The sequence below is a fragment of the Ischnura elegans genome, chromosome 7 (assembly GCF_921293095.1).
Source record: "Ischnura elegans chromosome 7, ioIscEleg1.1, whole genome shotgun sequence".
NCBI classification, from domain to species: Eukaryota; Metazoa; Arthropoda; class Insecta; order Odonata; family Coenagrionidae; genus Ischnura; species Ischnura elegans.
In genome coordinates this window covers 79,121,872-79,139,418 of record NC_060252.1, presented here as the reverse complement: position 1 = coordinate 79,139,418, position 17,547 = coordinate 79,121,872, and the positions used below count along the sequence as shown (strand labels likewise).

The 17,547-nt window shown below is 39.5% G+C and overlaps 1 protein-coding gene across 1 annotated transcript; it reads left to right on the top strand.

Moving 5' to 3' along the window:
* Nucleotides 1-1,631: 1,631 nt before the first annotated feature.
* Nucleotides 1,632-16,614, top strand: LOC124162485 (proton channel OtopLc-like). Its single transcript, XM_046539038.1, has 10 exons — nucleotides 1,632-1,765; nucleotides 4,566-4,685; nucleotides 5,756-5,873; nucleotides 6,545-6,650; nucleotides 7,893-7,970; nucleotides 8,480-8,640; nucleotides 9,665-9,818; nucleotides 12,845-13,130; nucleotides 14,583-14,850; nucleotides 16,141-16,614. Exons 1-10 carry the CDS (start codon nucleotides 1,743-1,745, stop codon nucleotides 16,534-16,536), a joined length of 1,710 nt encoding a protein of 569 aa, XP_046394994.1. The 5' UTR covers nucleotides 1,632-1,742; the 3' UTR covers nucleotides 16,537-16,614.
* The last annotated feature ends 933 nt before the right edge of the window (nucleotides 16,615-17,547 follow it).

The following is a 17,547-nucleotide window of genomic DNA, read 5'->3' as shown; positions in this document are numbered from 1 at the left end:
CCTAAAAAAAAATTATCCACTGCTGAATTTCTCCCTGTATTATGATAATTTTTTCACTTCTGCGAATCTAATACACGAACTAACAAAATTTGGCTATGGTGGAACGGGAACCGCTAGAGTGAACCGAATTGAAAACTGCCCCTTGCTGGATGTTAAAGTGTTTAAAAGAAATGAGAGAGGTAGATATGACTGTCGTGTATCCCGGGAGGACAATATCAGTGCAGTTAGGTGGATGGACAATAACGTTGTCACAATGCTATCTAATCAGTTTGGCGTCGAACCTCAGCAGAAGGCATCGAGATATTCAGCATCCGTAAAAGGAAGAATTGAAATTCCACAACCCCACGTTATTGCCATGTACAATCGAAACATGGGTGGTGTAGACCAAATGGACAATAATATCTCTAATTACCGTATTGGCATTCGTGGGAAAAAGTGGTACACGCCCATATTTCTATGGATGATGGATGTATACATGAGTAATGCATGGTGTCTCAGCAGGACTTATGGTATGAAACTGGACAGTTTAGCTTTCAGAAGAGAAATTGTAATATCATTATTGAAGAAATATGGTACTCCACCACAACGAGCAGGACCAACAAGCAAGTTTGCACCTCCAGAGATAATCCGAACGAGTGGACCGCACCATATTATTCTCACAGATCAGCCAAGAAGAAGATGCGTTTTATGTCGTAGTAAAACAGTAAAATCATGCCATAAATGTTGCATTCCTTTGCACGATAAGTGCTTTGAGGAGTACCATAAAAATATCTCTGACTGTTAAAACTTAGAAGGAAATAAACAATTATTTTATATGAATAGTATCTTAAAATATTTTTTTTTATTTTAACAATTTTCCCAAAATAATGTAAGTTAATTAAAATTTCAATTAAAAAACAAAAGACAACAAATTGGAAATCATAAAGCAGTTGCACCTCGATAACTCTGAAGAGCCTATTGGAAAACGCTCCAATAGTCAATATCCTAAATGTGCTCACCAATGCCCAGTGGGTCGAAAACGACCCATGTCATAATTTTTAAACAAATGCTTCAGGATTTTTTTCAACATTTTTTCTGTTGTCCAGAGGAATAATAAGTTCGAAAAAAGTAAATAAAGTTAAATTTTCATGAAAAAAAATTAGTGGGCATAAATGGGTTAACACTAATGTATGCCGTGACACCATCAAAAGAGACAAGCATATTTATATGAGGAATGACTACACAAGAATGTAGAGTCTGTAAATGAATAATTCAAATAAAATAAAATAGAAAAAATATAACCGTGATTTTAATTGGGTCAATATCAAACATACATAGAGAAGAGTAAATAATTAATTGACATATCCTTAATTTATCGTATAAAAAAGCAATAATTCCCAGGGAATCATATTTCGTTATGCATCCTATTTCTTCATGTATCATAATATTACATAGTTAAGTGATAATTCTCTCAACGGTGCGAGCATGGAAAATCGAAGGGCTTATCCCTCGAGTATACCCAGCACTAAGATCAGAGGCGATAATTTCATCCTGTCCCCATAGATTCTGTCAACAATGCGCCGAGCTGGGCTGAGTGCTAACTGAGACCATGAGCCTATATTCCGCCGCGACACCTAGCATGCATAAGTTAAGAGAAAGCAAAATACCGCCCTTCAATCTGGATCGCAGCGAGCTCCCTTCACGGACGTACACCCTGCTATGGATCTTCGCAAGAGCAGACGAATGGGATAAAATTCGAAACCATGGACAGCGTGGTCGCCGAAAGGTAAAACAGCTTTTAAAATGAGTGAAAACTTCCATTTTCCTTTAAATGGATACGATATAATCGGAGAGAAATAGATACTCGCTTTTGCTCGCTGGGGGTTCTCTTCCCCCCCAGAACCCCTCAACCCGGGCCCGTGCTGGACTCCTTAGGCCCCTTGCACACACACCGATTTTGGACGGCCGGTGAAATATCGGCCGTCCACATTCCAATAGTGAACAATGGGAGAACATTGGAGCTAGCACACACACCATCACGCGTCAGCACCGGCAAAATGCCGGTTAGCTGCCGGCCATTGTCACTGTGGATCGCCGGCGCCGGCTCAAAAACATAGCAACTTATCGTTTGACCGGTAAAAATCCGGCGTGTGTGCACGCATCGCTTCGCCGGTAAAATATCGGCCGATATTTTACCGGCCGTCCAAAATCGGTGTGTGTGCAAGGGGCCTTAGGGCGGTGGACGGCCATGAGCAGAGGGCGGAGGGCACTATGCAGGGGGAAGATTACCGGAAAGATCCAGAATGAATAATATTTATTTAAAAAATTGCTTTGTTTACTCAAATTGCTTTGCTTGTTGCTGTTAAATTAGGCATCATTGAAATCAAGTTGACTGCTCAATTTGGGTATTCTGTTTTTTAAATGTGTCAGTTTCGGAACGGGGGGGTGCAAATGATTTCCAAGCTGGAGGGCGCACCGCGATACGTCCCAGTGCCCCAGCGGCCCAGCATGGGCCTGCCTCTACGCTAGGAAAAGGCTTACGGCTTTTTCTAGTCACTATACCAGTTAATACAACTTTTGTCCGCCGTTTGTTCCACGAGGATCGTTTTTTCCAGTGATATCTAACCTACTAATGATGAATCTTGGAAAAAACCAAACAATTCTCGACTTTCAGGCCTTCTGACAGTTACAAGATATGGACTAATGGCTATCACAATGACTTTTCTGCCATTAATAAGCTTCTCCGCGATGTTCCAATACCTCGTTACCACCGATTTTTCGAACCCAGAATGCCCCCAAAGAGTAGAGGAAAAGATTTAGTTGGATTCGGTTTTGGAAATATATACCAAGTCCTCATCATCATCATCACTGGTCAACAATCCTAGGATTGGTTTGACGCAGCTCTCCACTCAGTTCTCCTATCAGCTAATCTTTTCACTCCTACGTATTTCTTCTCTTTCACATTCTTCTTTACTTGTTCCATATATTTTGTTCGAGGTCTTCCTTTTCCATTCTTGCCTTCCGTCTGTCCTTCGACGATTGTCTTCATCAGGCCATCATGTCTCAAGATGTGGCCTATAAGGTTGTTCCGTCTTCTTATTAAGGTTTTCATGAGGCTTCTCTTCTCTCCTACCCTTCTTAGGACTTCCTCGTTACTAACTCGGTCGATCCATTTGATTTTCATCATTCTTCTGTAGCACCACATTTCAAAGGCCTCTATCCTTGCTTTCTCCGCTGCGGTCATTGTCCATGCCTCACTTCCGTATAGGAGCATACTCCAGATGTAGGTTCTTATAAATTGTTTCTTTACATCCATATTTAAGTTTCCCGCTGTAAGCAGGTCTCTCTTTTGGTGGAATGCTCTCTTCGCCTGGGCTATTCTGCTGATAATTTCTTTCTTGCTTCTCCCGTCACTAGTTATCTTGCTTCCCAAATAACAGAATTCATCCACTTCTATCAGTTTTTGCCTCCCTATTTTAATGTTGGTCTTGACTTCTTCTCTTCTGCTGCTTACTAAGATCTTGGTTTTCTTCGTGCTTATTTTCAGTTGATATCTACTCATTACCCTACCCATATTAACCAGAATATTTTTCAAATCCTTCTCTGTTTCTGCTATAACGGCTATGTCATCGGCAAATCTTAGCATGCTTATTTTTTCTCCATGGATATTCACTCCCAATGCCTTTTCTTTGATTTCCTTAATGGCTTTTTCAATGTAAACGTTGAAAATTACGGGTGACAATGTACAGCCTTGTCGCACTCCTTTCTTAATTCTTGCTTCTTCACAGCTGGGCCCTGATTTTATCACGGCTATTTGGTTTTTGTATAAACTGTGGATGATTCTTCTGTCATTATAAAGAACCCCAATTTCCTTTAGGATTCCAAGCATTGTGCTCCAATCCAAGTTATCAAATGCTTTCTCTAAGTCCACAAACGCAACGAATGTTGGCTTGTTCTTTTCCATTCTCTTTTCTATGAGCAGTCTTAGGGCCAATATTGCTTCCCTTGTGCCTTTGTTTTTCCTGAATCCAAATTGGTCCTCATCCAACTAATGGGCAACCACGCTACCGATTACCTAATAGCCTAGTAACAGGAATTGATACAGAATATAATACGGGCCATTTATCATGCAGGCAAACTGTGGATACACGTAGATAGTTGTGTCAGTGTGCTCTAGTGAATCCCCTTCATAGTATTTTAGAGCAATTTTCTCCGATGTTGACCTAACGCACCCTAGCGGTTACTTTTTTATGCATTGGCAAGAATGACACTCCCACAAGGGACGCTACGGTTCTGTTCTATAGTGAAACTCAATGAACGATTTTTTACACGGGCGATACCACTAACCAGTTCAGTTCCAGTATTGAATTTAACTTTGTACCTTTGACGATATACAACTCCGCAACGGACCAAGGTTTCGACCTTGAACACGAGATAGTGTCGAAACTATTGTCGGTAGTGGCGTAGTATATTAAAGTGTGGAAATTACCATTTGTTGTTCATTTTTATCATAAAAGATTTGTATGTTAAATAGGATACTAAACCCGACTCATTCGTCATTAATATGATTCCATTTTGTCCCGCAGTGCGCTCTACTCTCCGGAATCGGCATTCATTGATAATAGAACGCGGTGTGACTCAGTCCGCAGCGGCAAAGGTCATCGGGTGGTGAGATGGGGAAGCCGCAAGTGGAAGCGCGAAGGAAAGTAAGAGAAAGACGAACAAAAAAAATACCACTACGAACGCTAAGATGCTATTCACGGTGAATTCCAAAATTTCTTCCCAAGCTACGATTAAATATGAAAAAAGATATTATACTTTCCCGGCGAATTATGCGGGTAAACTTCTCTCGTGATTCCCACCGGGTTAGAAAGTCCATTTCTGCCGACGTTTCGAGCTACGACTCGTGGATGATCCTCAGGTCTGCTATATGTCGTTCCGAGGGAATTAAACTTGTTATCGTGGAGTTATTTGCTTTTTTATTGCTGTGTCACATGGTTACAATTAACTTGGTGCATCATTTTCGCCATTTATTGACCTTAATTCGTTTCGTTCAAACTACTCTTACGTGATGCGGCCCACTAAAACGAGAAAAAATGGTAAAACATAACGAAAAAAAAGACTCCCTGGAATAACCTACTTCCGTGGAGAGTAATTCTAAAGTCGCCGCGGGAGTGATTGACGCCGCCACAGTCGAACTTACGGTTTTTTGAGTGCTTAATCTTTCCTCAAGGTTATATTATCGTTGTATCAGACTATAATAAATTTAACCAGAAACAAATAACTTCACGATAAAAAGCTAATTTCCTCGAAACGAAACTCAGTAGCCCTGAGGATGAACCCCTAGTTGGAGCTCGAAGCGTCTACAGAAATGAAGTTTCCAACGCGGTGGAAATCCCGAGAGAAGCTTGCCTAAACGATTAACTATATTGCTACATTGTGGAACCTTTTAAAACATAATTAAAAGTATATATGACCATTCCTTTAAGTTTCCTCTGACAAAGAGAGCAATAGCTATTTTATCCAAGTAATGCCTATCATTTTGTCATTCAATCAATTACTGTTTGACTGCTCCTACTTTGATTAACTATTCATTTGTAAGCGCATTTTTACATTTTCTTTTATTCTCCAATAACATCTTGCTCACAAGGCTGCAATATTGCACATTATTGTTTTTTTCGCCAAAAACATCGACAGAATCCGAGGGTTCTCAATGGCGTCGTTGTAGTCTCATTTTCCTTGCTAAATATGCCTCACCATTTCTCTCCTGTTGCAGCGCCGCTTTGGTCGCAACACTCTCCGCCTTCTACGGTAAGCTAGTTGTGGTCCTTGGAGTGGCACTGCCTGTCACTGAAGCAGTCGCGGTCGACCAGCCACCGTCTGGATTCCACGATGTGAGCATATCGACCCTTTTCACTGCGTGAGATAATTAGATTCACCGTGACGCATCCGAACAGTACGCGCACCACTCCACAAATCTGTCACGAAAGTAAAACTGTTATCTTTACATCACAGTATGAAACTGATCTTGTCGAAAGATTCGTCAAACTAATGAGATAAAATGATAACGTAGACATACTTCACCATAGAAATGTACACATTGAAGTACATATTCTCGGCAGTATTTCTTTGGTTCATTGACCACTCAGAACCATACATAACACAATGTGACCAAACGTGTGTCATTCGATGTTATTTAGGCCAAAAAATTAATAGACCAGATAATTTCTCCCCAGAACGGCATCACAATTTCTTATATATTCCCAGAATTCTAAAAAAAATTCGGAGATATTTCGTTTTCAAATTTCAGTCAATTATTACTATTTCCGTGTGATCTATTTCCATTTTTTTCATTGCATTATCAATTTTGCGTCGGTCTCACACGTAGGGCTAACACCTACAGATATATTTTCACATATTTTCTAGCATCCAATATCTTGCTCTTAATCTAGTTGACGTTTTTATCCTGTGAAAATAACTAAAAATAGGTTCTTAGATACATTATGATTCATCAGCCATTCTCCTTGTGAGAGAGAAGGCGTTAAAATAACTATCACCCCAACAGGCATTCAAGCTCTACTTGTACCATGGCAGCCTTTTCTTTTTGCTCTTCACCTACGCTTCGCTCCTAAGAGAGCATCCGGACGCATCGGCCTCGCAGACTCATTCCGGTAAGCCGTAATACTCAGAATAAAAAATTCAATATTTATTTATTTACTCGTAGTTTGAGAGGGTATACAAGATATTTAGTATTTTCAGTCCGAAGGTAAAAATTTGAACGTTGCCGTAACCGAAAAAAATTCTCGTGCTTTTGGCTTATAAGTTTTACATTTTATCAAAAATTATCGAAATAAATCGTTACGGTAAAAATATTTCTATTATTAAAACATTTTCTACCGTCATCTACTGATTTCGTTAGAAATGCCTGGATAATATAGAGCAGGATAATTTCCTTTTAGCATCCAATTCGAGGACGTCGCAGCCAGTGATTAGCGATTCATTTCAGTTTTCGTTGGCCTCATGAAATAGCATATTTCCCATAATATTAACTCATTGATTGGTTTTATACCTTCAGATCTGAAGGACTGGGTGTTTTCCCAGCGAATAGCCCGAGTTGCAGTCGAAAGAGCTTTTCACTTGCTTTCATATCTTTTTAATCTCATATCCAACATAAATATAGAAAATACAAACCTCCTGAATAAGTCAGAAAGACTCGTTATGAGGAGGTTTTGAAATAGGAAAAAAATAAAGACTAACTAGAAGCATTGAATAGACTTGCTATTCATATACTACGGTGCACCATACGACGGTTGACAAAAAAGGGCTTAAAGAGTGATTTTCATGAAAAACTGAGAGGACTTCAGTGAAAATTTATATTTTCCTATATTTCGAAGCTACATGATGCAAAATTCATAGAGCTCCATGAGCAGAAAATAAATAACGAATATTTTATGTGGTTGAATAGAATGATAAATTCCCTACGCTGATCTCCGTTAGGACAGTTAATTAATTCTTTACAAAATTTTCAAAAACAAAGTTTATTAAGTAAGACACAAGGTTTCCTACCACTCATTCGCGGCATGCTTGCGTTTAAGTCAGCATCCTCTAAAAGTCAATGGAAAATTTTGAAGGCAAAAGACGCGGTAAGTTCACCGCTTGACGACATTAAGCTTTGAATAGTGCAATAAATAAAAACACAATTATTCCTATAGTTAACATTTTAAAGATATTATTCCTAAAAGGGGTACACCAAAATCATTTTACTTCCAAGTTTTTGCCGCCCCTACAAGATTGTGACATAAGTGATCGTAGTTTCGCATACTAATGTAATTAACCTTTAAGGTAATCAGCTTAAAAAGGGCATGAAATATATGGAGTCGTATTTAACAACCAAAAAATTTTGTTCACAACAGGAAGCATGCTACGCGTAAAACGATCGGACTCTCGACAAGTACGGCATGGCTGCTTTTGTCTCCGAGCTGGAGTAGTAGGTAAGTATTCAAATCCCATCCATGGATATGGCTGATATATGCGGAAGGATCAAAGAGAGACGTACTTCTGTGGTCAATGATGTAGTGGTTAAGGGGGAGAGGGTCGAGCCGAATCTCATGTACCGTCAGCAGAGATCTCGGCGTATAAACTACTTACTTCTGCAAAAAAAACTGAGTTTAAGTGTGAGAAGCAGTTCTTTAAGAATTTAATAGTTCCATTTCATACTATGATTCTAGTCTATGTTTGCTGTACTCTAAAGTACTAGTCTAAAAAATATAACGACGCAAATAATGTATTTCAAGTAAATCCAACGCAATCAAATAAAAATTTTCATACAAATACACATTTTGATAAATATCACGTGACATAGGAGGAGAGGGCTGAACCAAAGCTAAGGGGAGAAGGAGTGCGAAAGTTGTCAAAATTGTCTCGCGAATTAATGGACGTTCGCTATAAGGTGACCAAGACCATTGCACAATAACCTCACCTCTATCTCCTTCTTCTACAGCGTTTGGCGTGGGTAGTGTCATTTACTCGGGTTTGGAGTTCGGTCAATACTTCGAACTAATCAAAGGCCCCGAGTGTAGCAACGTGTTCCTGGCCATCAATCCACTCTCACGCATTGTCTTCACGTCCGTCCAGATGGTCTTCATCTTCGCTAACAATAAGGTTGGTCTCAAAAAATCTACTTGGCCCTTTCATCGAGGCAACGTAAAGTTATTTTTTTTTAAGTCAAAATGTAAAGTATTTTGGCTGAAATGGTGCCAAACTTTGGTGAAATGGTGTGAACTAAGAGGAAAACATTAACGAGAGCGTGAAAACTGACTACGCAGTATTCAAGATCTTAGCCCAACTTTGAAACCTATACTTTCCTACTATGAGAAATGAAAATAGCAAAGTAAATTGTAAACCTGCGAATATATTGCGTTAACAGTAAGATTCTTTTCCTTCTTCGAGAATATTTTGTTAATTGGAAATGAAAATTCCAATATAGATTAAAAACATGAAAAAAGGATTATCGTCATAGTAAGCCAATCATCCCTTCCAGATTCATTATGTTATCTACGTTTTGGGCATTTCAATCTTGACCCCATGCATAGAAGTCGATTCGCACAATAATAAAAAATGTTCTTGAAGATATATATCCTCTGCAGAAAATTGCAGTTGTAAAGCACGAAGAGTGTATTTTACTGCAATTAATGTTATTATGCTCCAGAAGGGCAACGATGATGCCTTAGCCAATCACAATGGTTACCAATTTTAGATAGGTAGTTGATTGAATAACGCGTATCTTAATTCATATGGAATAGATGCCAAAATAGCTAAGATGACCGTGAACTGCAAGTGTATATGTGTAACATGGGTATTTTTCATTGCATAATAATAACAAATTGATTGCACACGCCAAGAAATATTGCAGGCGCATTGCCATGTAATTCTACTTGCGACCTCCAATATTATATAACCAGGAGTAAAGAAAGGCGTGACTTTTAGCCTAATATATACCTGGGTAAAATGGTGCCATAAAAAACGTATCAGCAGAAAAAATGTCTAAGACCACAGCAGATGAAAGTTTTGATCTCCATATTTCCTCAACTTTCATTTTCATCGCACAGTATTGTCATTAATTATGAGCAATTATCAACTATTACTCTTTAAAAAATGCACCTCATTATTCAGTGATTCATTACAGATAATGGCGCTCCGCAAATACCAGATAGTAGTCCGCTTTGGCCTAATGCATATGATTGCAACCAACATGTGTGAATGGCTGAACGCTCTCGTCCAGGAGACCAAGCACGATATCCTTCATCTACTTCACAATCGACAGATGGAACACGAGGGAGGTAAGTCTCACTCCCAATAAGCACGTACCGTCTGACTATTCGTCCCTTAATCTCAGATGTAATGATCTTAGCTCAGGTGACTGTTTTCGGAGTCTCTCCTCCCCGCACTTTCACTCGCACCTTACGCCAGGAAGAGATATTACAGGAGGATTCTCCATTGTTTCCTAACCTCAGGAGTGTATTTTTTCGCGAAAATTATATTATTTATTTTAATTTTTCATCGCCAATATCCCACGCTATTACGATCATTGCCACATTCCATAAGATTTTCCTCCATATCTCCAATTCAATTTTGATGACCTGTTACACTGGGAAAAAAATGTATTGTCTTAGATCTGAGTCTTGGTTTTACTTTGGTTTTTGATTGACTTTAGTTTTTGACTAACTTTTGCTTCCTGAATAAGAAAATAATCTCAGTCTTTATCTATCACTTCAACTTTTTGAGCTACAGTATATCCTCTTTTAGTTTCATGTGCTATACAAAATTTGCATAAGAATGATTTTAAAGGGAAGTTTTACATCATATACTGCCCATACAGAATGAGTTCATTCATATAAGAGCAATATAAAGTTATTGCAAGTAAAAATTGCAATAAATCAAATAGTGGATTTCTTAATAAACGAAACATATAAATATTAAGGTAAACATTTTCGCGTCAAGCTTTTTTTTCTGGCGTGCTTAATTTTTGGACATTTATCTGTGACAATCTATTTAAGAGAGTTTCCAGTCTCGTTCCAAATCATTCGACTCATGCTGAACAGATCCCTTGCTAACGGAATCACCATCAATTTCATTATATTCATCAAAGGGGTCAATTCAATATTCACCAGATTCGTATTCCTGCATTTGCAAAGAGATGAAATGAGATAAATTGAAAATTGGCACTGGAATTTTAGCTAGATGAAGCACAGGGCGTATATATGATGAATAACTAGATTACTCATTTTCACATTTGATTTTCTTGTTGTATACAGACTTTTTTTGCTATTAAAAAGCAACAACGTGAGTGATCTTTGGGCTCTCGCCAAATCATAGTAATACCAAATAGAAATGTATAGTAATCCTTTCCTCCAGGTCAGTTTACTCCTGAAATACAGCTTGTTCACTTTGTGCGGGGCCAATGATTTATCTTGAGCACTAATGTTCACCTTAAAATAGGCAAACAAATGGCTTGCCTAACGAGTGCATTGCTGTTTGTCTTAAGAGGTCGACTAGCACAAGCAGACAGGAAATTAGAAGAACCAAGCGTGATGGAGTGGAATTTGTCCATATATATAAATAAAATATATAAATAATTTGAAATAAAAAAAATTCAAGACGGAAAATGGATGTAAATAAAAACTTAACTCTGCTAACTTTGTAAAAAGAAACTCGCATTCTACGTCAGATTGCAGCCTAGGAGCACCTATACTCTGACCCTCCACTTCTTGATACAGTTACATTTCATAACGCCTGACAATAACCAACGGTGAATTTAACTTTCAGCAATATTCAAACGAAATTTTTAGGTGATATATTAAATATTGCGGTTTACCGATGCGCGTGAAATGACAACAAAATTCAGCGCATGGAAACCGCAAAACATTGAAATACCCCGTTGAAAAAATTTCGGACTACGTGCCTGCGTCTCACTATATTAAAACTTTCATAAGTAGACAACTATGCGCTTGTAGCTGGCCTCCAACGGTGTCAGTCACCCAGCAAGAGCCGCATAAGGTTAATGTCAGCCAATTGGAGAGCGAAGATGACTCCTGTAACCGACGCTCAATCAAGCAGTGACTGGTCACAATTACACTAGGAATACTGAAAAACTTGACATGAAAGAAGAACTATAGTTTTGAAATGAGCATGCTTATTTTACCCTAAATAGCTCAAAAATTGAAGTCTTGAAAAAGAACATGAAAAAGTTGGCCTGCGAAGGGACCATCCATGGCTGTCAAACCTGACATGTTGCAGCGAGATGGTGTTGCCATTGTCATACTGTTGATGCAGCGAGGAGGAACCATTAATTCAGAACCATAAGTCAACACATTAACATACCTCAAGACGCTCTTCCGGCGACTTCGGCGCCATAAAAACCGAGGAAATGTTACGATGAACACATGGAAAAACAGGATAGGACAGCATTACTCCATTAACCCTATACCCCTGACCTCCCTTCATTCCACTTCCATTTGTTTGGGCCATTACAGGATGCCATTCATGGAAGACATTATGAGAATGACGAGGGCGTGATTCACTCAGTGAAGAAATGGATCCGTGACCAGAGCAAGGATAGGTACCAACAAGGCATACACGTCATTGTTTCGCGCTTGAGGAAGGCCACAGAATGGGAAGGAGAATAAGTGGAAAAATAGGGGCTGTAGCTAAAACATCATTCTTTCGTCTGTGTAATTCTCATATTGTGCAAAAAATAAAAGTCGAAGAAAATAAATACGGTGCATTCCTTCCTGGGCAACTCTCGTAAATAAAGGAGATAGGAGCTTTGGCTCTTTCATAAGACCTGCGCTTTTCATTGTTCCATTATAAACAATGACAGACCCTTTGTTACTTCCACAATATTTTTTTTTACCGGTTTCGGCTCTTACACCACTATCAAGTACAGAAAATACATTTTTTATGTACTGTCATATTTTCTGTACTTATATGACAGTGCATAAAAATGTGTTTTCTATACTTGATAATGGTTGAATATTTTTTTATAATGGTTGAACAGCCGAAACCGGTCAATTTTTTTATAAATTGTGGAGATAACAGATGTGTCTTATATAGATAATATGGAGCCCTTCCACCTCGCACAAGCTTCAAGTTTCTATTTACTTCTATTATCATTCCTTAAAATATTCTCTACCAACCTATTTTTTTTGTCATCCGTGCAAAAAAAAACCCTGTACTTCTCGCACTCGTAAAGGATATACCTCACCGCCAGAAGCGATTCACAACTGCCAAAATTGGACGGTATTTTTCCCCCGTGATACTAAAACAGTGTCTGAATTTCTGCTTTTAAACGGCGTTTGTGTTTCAGTATCTTCCGACGCCCACCTCACCAAGTTTCGCTGCCGCAACACGCACATAATGGCATCGCTGTTGGAGGAGTCTTCGCCGTTCCTCTTCCCCTTCACCGTCGAGTACAGCCTCCTCTGCGCGGTCATCCTGGCCGTCATGTGGGGCAGCGCCAATGCCCCCTACTTCCGCGACACGCCCTCGTCCCACGCGGACAGCAGCAGGGAAGAGAGCGGAGTCAGCGTGATCATCAGGAGGGCCGGCAGGGCGGGCAGCCGATTCTCCGTCGACTGCGCATCCTCCTACAGGCAAGTAGTACAAGCGACGGTTGTTTTGGGATTATTGAATGAATTTGCTTCTATGATTGCATCGTAGAATCTAGATATAACTATAATCACAAGTTCCCAAGGTCAGGCCCGGAACTAGGGCGGGGCAGAGGTGGCACTTGCGTAGCGTTATTTGTCCCTTGCGAAGCGGTATTTGTCACAATCCGTCGGTGGACACCGCACAGTAATCTGGCTGCAAACTGACCGCAACTACCTCCACTGCGACAAAAACATATTCTGCATCATGCTGAGCTTTTTCCTCAACTGAAATAACTTAATGCCACCTCTCAGTCTCATAGGGTATTACTATATGTATGTGTAAGTCCCATCATATGAGTCTGTACTGTATCCTGATCTCCTTCTAATCAAAGGCTATTTTCTAATCATGGTTCAATTCACTATGCATAAATGAAACAATAATGAAAATTAAAAAACATAATGTATTAAAAACTGTTGATAATTCTCCTATAATTTTTATAATAAAATTGTGTAAAAGATTAAAAATAATAATAAAATTACTTATTACGAGAATGGTAATTAAAAAAATAATATTGATCAATAAAAAAGAAAAAAGGAATATATATTTTAAATGTCTGTTTTGAATTTTTATTGTAAATCTAGTATTGAAAAAAATCTAGTTTCAAGTTTATATTTCACACAGACAACACTTTATACCAGCAACGATACACATGCGCTATTATTTTTAATTGTTTGTTGTAAACTGGCTGGTTGGGGTGAGCCAAGGCCTACAACTACAGCACATATATTAGCGCCTTCGGCGCGGTTATTCAATGGAAGTCGTTAGAAATTAGCTAGGGATAGAAATTTTAATCCGTGTAGCATATTTTTATAGTATTATCAAAATTGTAAGACTCAAGTGCCTAAACTGAAAACCGCTAGGCTGTCGTAAAATGTATGCCGGTAAATAAAAGGAGAGAAGGCATTAAAAATATATAATGTATATATTGTAATTCAAAAAAGGAGCAGCATAATTTGAAATTAAATATTCCAACGCAATGAATGCCGAGCATAATAATTTACAGTTCCACATGCTTAGTAGCCAAGAGATACATTCCAGAGAAATGGGAAATCCAAATAAAAGTCACATTCTACATCTCCGCCGATGTTTCGATGGCCGCGTTGTCCATTGTCATTAGGACATGACATGGTGTTTGTCTTGACCGGCTCATTAGCTCCAAGTCACCCATCTAAACGCCGACAATGATAAACGTTTATTTATAGCAAAGATTCGATTACCCATCCGAAAGAACTTTTCCCTTTAAAGTAGCCGTTCATGAGGCCGGATTGAATTCTATCGCATCTAGATGACGTAGCGTATATTCTCTCCTCTCAAAGGGTACAAAATTATACTGTTGACCTCAGTTTGCTATTTTTTCATTCAACAAGTTTTTCGTTCCATATTGTTCCTGGAAGGGGTTTATTCCTCGGAGTACTGGTGCTTGTTCTGACCCTGACGTCACTCCTCACCGCGCTGGCCATGTCCCGACAACAGACACTCCCTTCAGCCACCGTACCCTTACGGGCATGGGAGCTGGCGGTGTACGCCGCATCAGCGTTGGGAGCCATTGGATGCATGGTGCGGGTACGGGAACTGCACTTTCAAAGTGAACGCCGCTTGCAGCTGGAGCACATCATTCTAATGGTCACACAAGCTGGCGTCTACCTATACTGCCTCTTCCAGGTGAGATAATGCCGATTTAAAAAAATATTATCTCAAAGCTAGCATTATGTACTGCATCATTCACTCAGTACTTCCACTCGCAGGCTAGTTAAAGATCCGAGTAGGATGCTAGGTTCATTCCCTGTGAAGAGAAAAGCTATTCACTTTCACCTTCATTTCGAAACGCGATTGAATGTTACAAACGAAATTCAGATGAAGAAGCAAAATTTTCATTTTCAGTCAAATACTTAGTTATTATGGTTCCACTTACACCAGTCGATTTGCTAGTTTTGAATCGTTTGAAACTCCTAGCAGGCGTTAAAATCGCCTCAAATGCATTAGATATAACGCTCATATTTTCTCAGAGTAACAGGCTTAGGGACCATTGTAGGCATTGGGCAGGCTTGGACAACGAGACAAGTTTACTGCGGCTGAACAGTATCACTAGGGACCCCTGGATAGAATGAAATAGCGCAAAATTAGTCTATCGTTCCAGCAACTTCTGAGACAAGCTTGATAAGGAGGCCGTTGAGAACCGACTTAATAAAAATAATTTTAATCCATACACAGGTCGTAACCTTATAAATCAGCGGAATCCCTTTTTTTACGGGGATCAAAAACGATAGAACTCACCATTTAATTCAGATTCCCAAGACCTTTCCGGCCAGTAAGAAGTAACCGGGCAACATGATACTTGTAGCTGTTTATGGATACATCTCAACGGTTTTTCTATTAATTCAAACTAATTCACTCCTCATGATGACGGACGAGACGTCTGTAACGTTGGTGATATACAATGTGTTTCAGGAGGCGATAGGGGAGACAATTTTAAGTAGTTTTCGTACATAAGCATGGAGTCGCAACTTCTTACTTACTGAGCCATGGTAACGCAAATTTTATTCTCGATGCACTAAGCAGTTGCCAAGGAAATGGTTTTTCCTGTGTACCCAACCTTTTAGACATTTCATTAAATACTCTGAATTTTTAAGGACATTAAATAGTAAATCTTAAAGTCACTTAAAGTCACACTCCAGTTCAAGACATTGTTTCTCTCAGAAGTTAGCCTTACACAGCATGTCACATAGGTTGCTCCATATTCCGATGTCCCCTATCAATTTCAACGAGGAATTAAACACAATTAAACTAATTGCTAAAAATAACGGCTACAAGGAACAGCTAATTGATAGCTTATATCGGAAACAATTTTTAAAAACAAGCAGTGGGGGAAATTTATGGATCCCGAACGCGACAAGAATCCACGGCCACTTACATCAAATCCTTCAACAATGTTGCTTTCTGATTACATAATAGGGCCTGGGTGCATGGCTGTTGGTTCCCGACACTCCTGCAGCCCTACTGCTGGCGCTGACCCCTGTCGCGGCTGCCGCTCAAAGCACGTGCCTTACGCTGGCACTCCTAGACGCCTGGAGGAGAAGATGCGTTTCAGCATCACAATTGAGGAGCAAACCAGGACGCCAAGTCATCTCGTTTCTCCTGGTGGCGAACGTCGCACTATGGGCCCTAAATCGTCTGAAGAACAACCGCGCCGAGTTGCAGCCTGCCCTCATGGAGTTCTACGGCGTATGGGCGTGGACCATCATCACTAGGCTGTGCATGCCATTGGTGCTTTGCTACCGATTCCATTCAACCGTTTGCCTCTACGAGGTGTGGAAGCACGCATACAAAGCGAGGCCAGCAACGGAATAAGAGACGCACTTGGAAAATACCTCCAAACATTATTATGTATCGCTAAAAATTTTAAAAATACAAAAAAGTGATAGAAGACATGAATTGTTAAAAAACTAAACTTCCCTGCCATGTGCAACTTTTTTGGACTAACTTTACCTTTAAATTTAATCTTTAAATTTCACACAGACAACAACCCACACAAATCATCTGATTGCCATGAAATTCTTGAAAACTAAACTTCCCTGCCATGTGCAACTTTTTTGGACTAACTTTACCTTTAAATTTAATCTTTAAATTTCACACAGACAACAACCCACACAAATCATCTGATTGCCATGAAATTCTTGAAAACGCATTCTAAACACTCTGGTAGCGGTGGCATACCGCTTCACGGAAAATTTTACACGAGTTTTTTCATTCTCTACCACAAGAATAATAAGCGCACGCTTTTCACCAACCGCAAATCCAAAGACCCAAAGCCTCTCAGTTCTTCATCCCAAACGTTGGTTTGAACGGATAAGGGTAGAGATGGCCCCAGATCAAGCTACATGCGTGAAATTTTTCGCACATATGAATAGTAGTATTAGTTTTAAAGGCTTCGTCGGCGGCTAGGGCCATTTTGCACCACTTAATTATTGGAAAAAAGAAATAAATAATACTGATTTTAAAAAAGGTCGAACTTAAAATATGATCGGAAATTCTTAAAAAAGAGAAGTATTTATGTTTTATTAAAAAGGTCCGTAAAGCGAAAGAATGTGATGATCCGAGAGACATGTTCGGGATTGTCTCCTGGTACTTCAGCTAGGTTTCCCCGAGGTCGGGACTTACTCATAACAAGTTGGTTGGCCCCCACGGTAGTCAAGGAGAAGCTGTGGCAGGAATTAAGCCAAAAGCTGAATTCCTGTCCCAGTGGGGCTACCAAAGATGTGGGGAAGTGGGCGAAGTAAATGAAATACTTCTTTACGATTTTCTTTTGTCGTAAAACTTGTACTTTGATGCTACTGTGATTGTTATAATAGTGCTGGCAGG

What these genes read in the sequence shown, in the direction of transcription:
- LOC124162485 (XM_046539038.1), top strand. Translation starts at nt 1,743, where the DNA reads ATGGACAGCGTGGTCGCCGAAAG. An exon ending in AAGTGGAAGCGCGAAGGAAA is followed by an intron (nt 4,686 to 5,755) that starts GTAAGAGAAAGA and finishes CTCCTGTTGCAG; the next exon opens with CGCCGCTTTGGTCGCAACAC. An exon ending in ACAGATGGAACACGAGGGAG is followed by an intron (nt 9,819 to 12,844) that starts GTAAGTCTCACT and finishes TTTGTGTTTCAG; the next exon opens with TATCTTCCGACGCCCACCTC.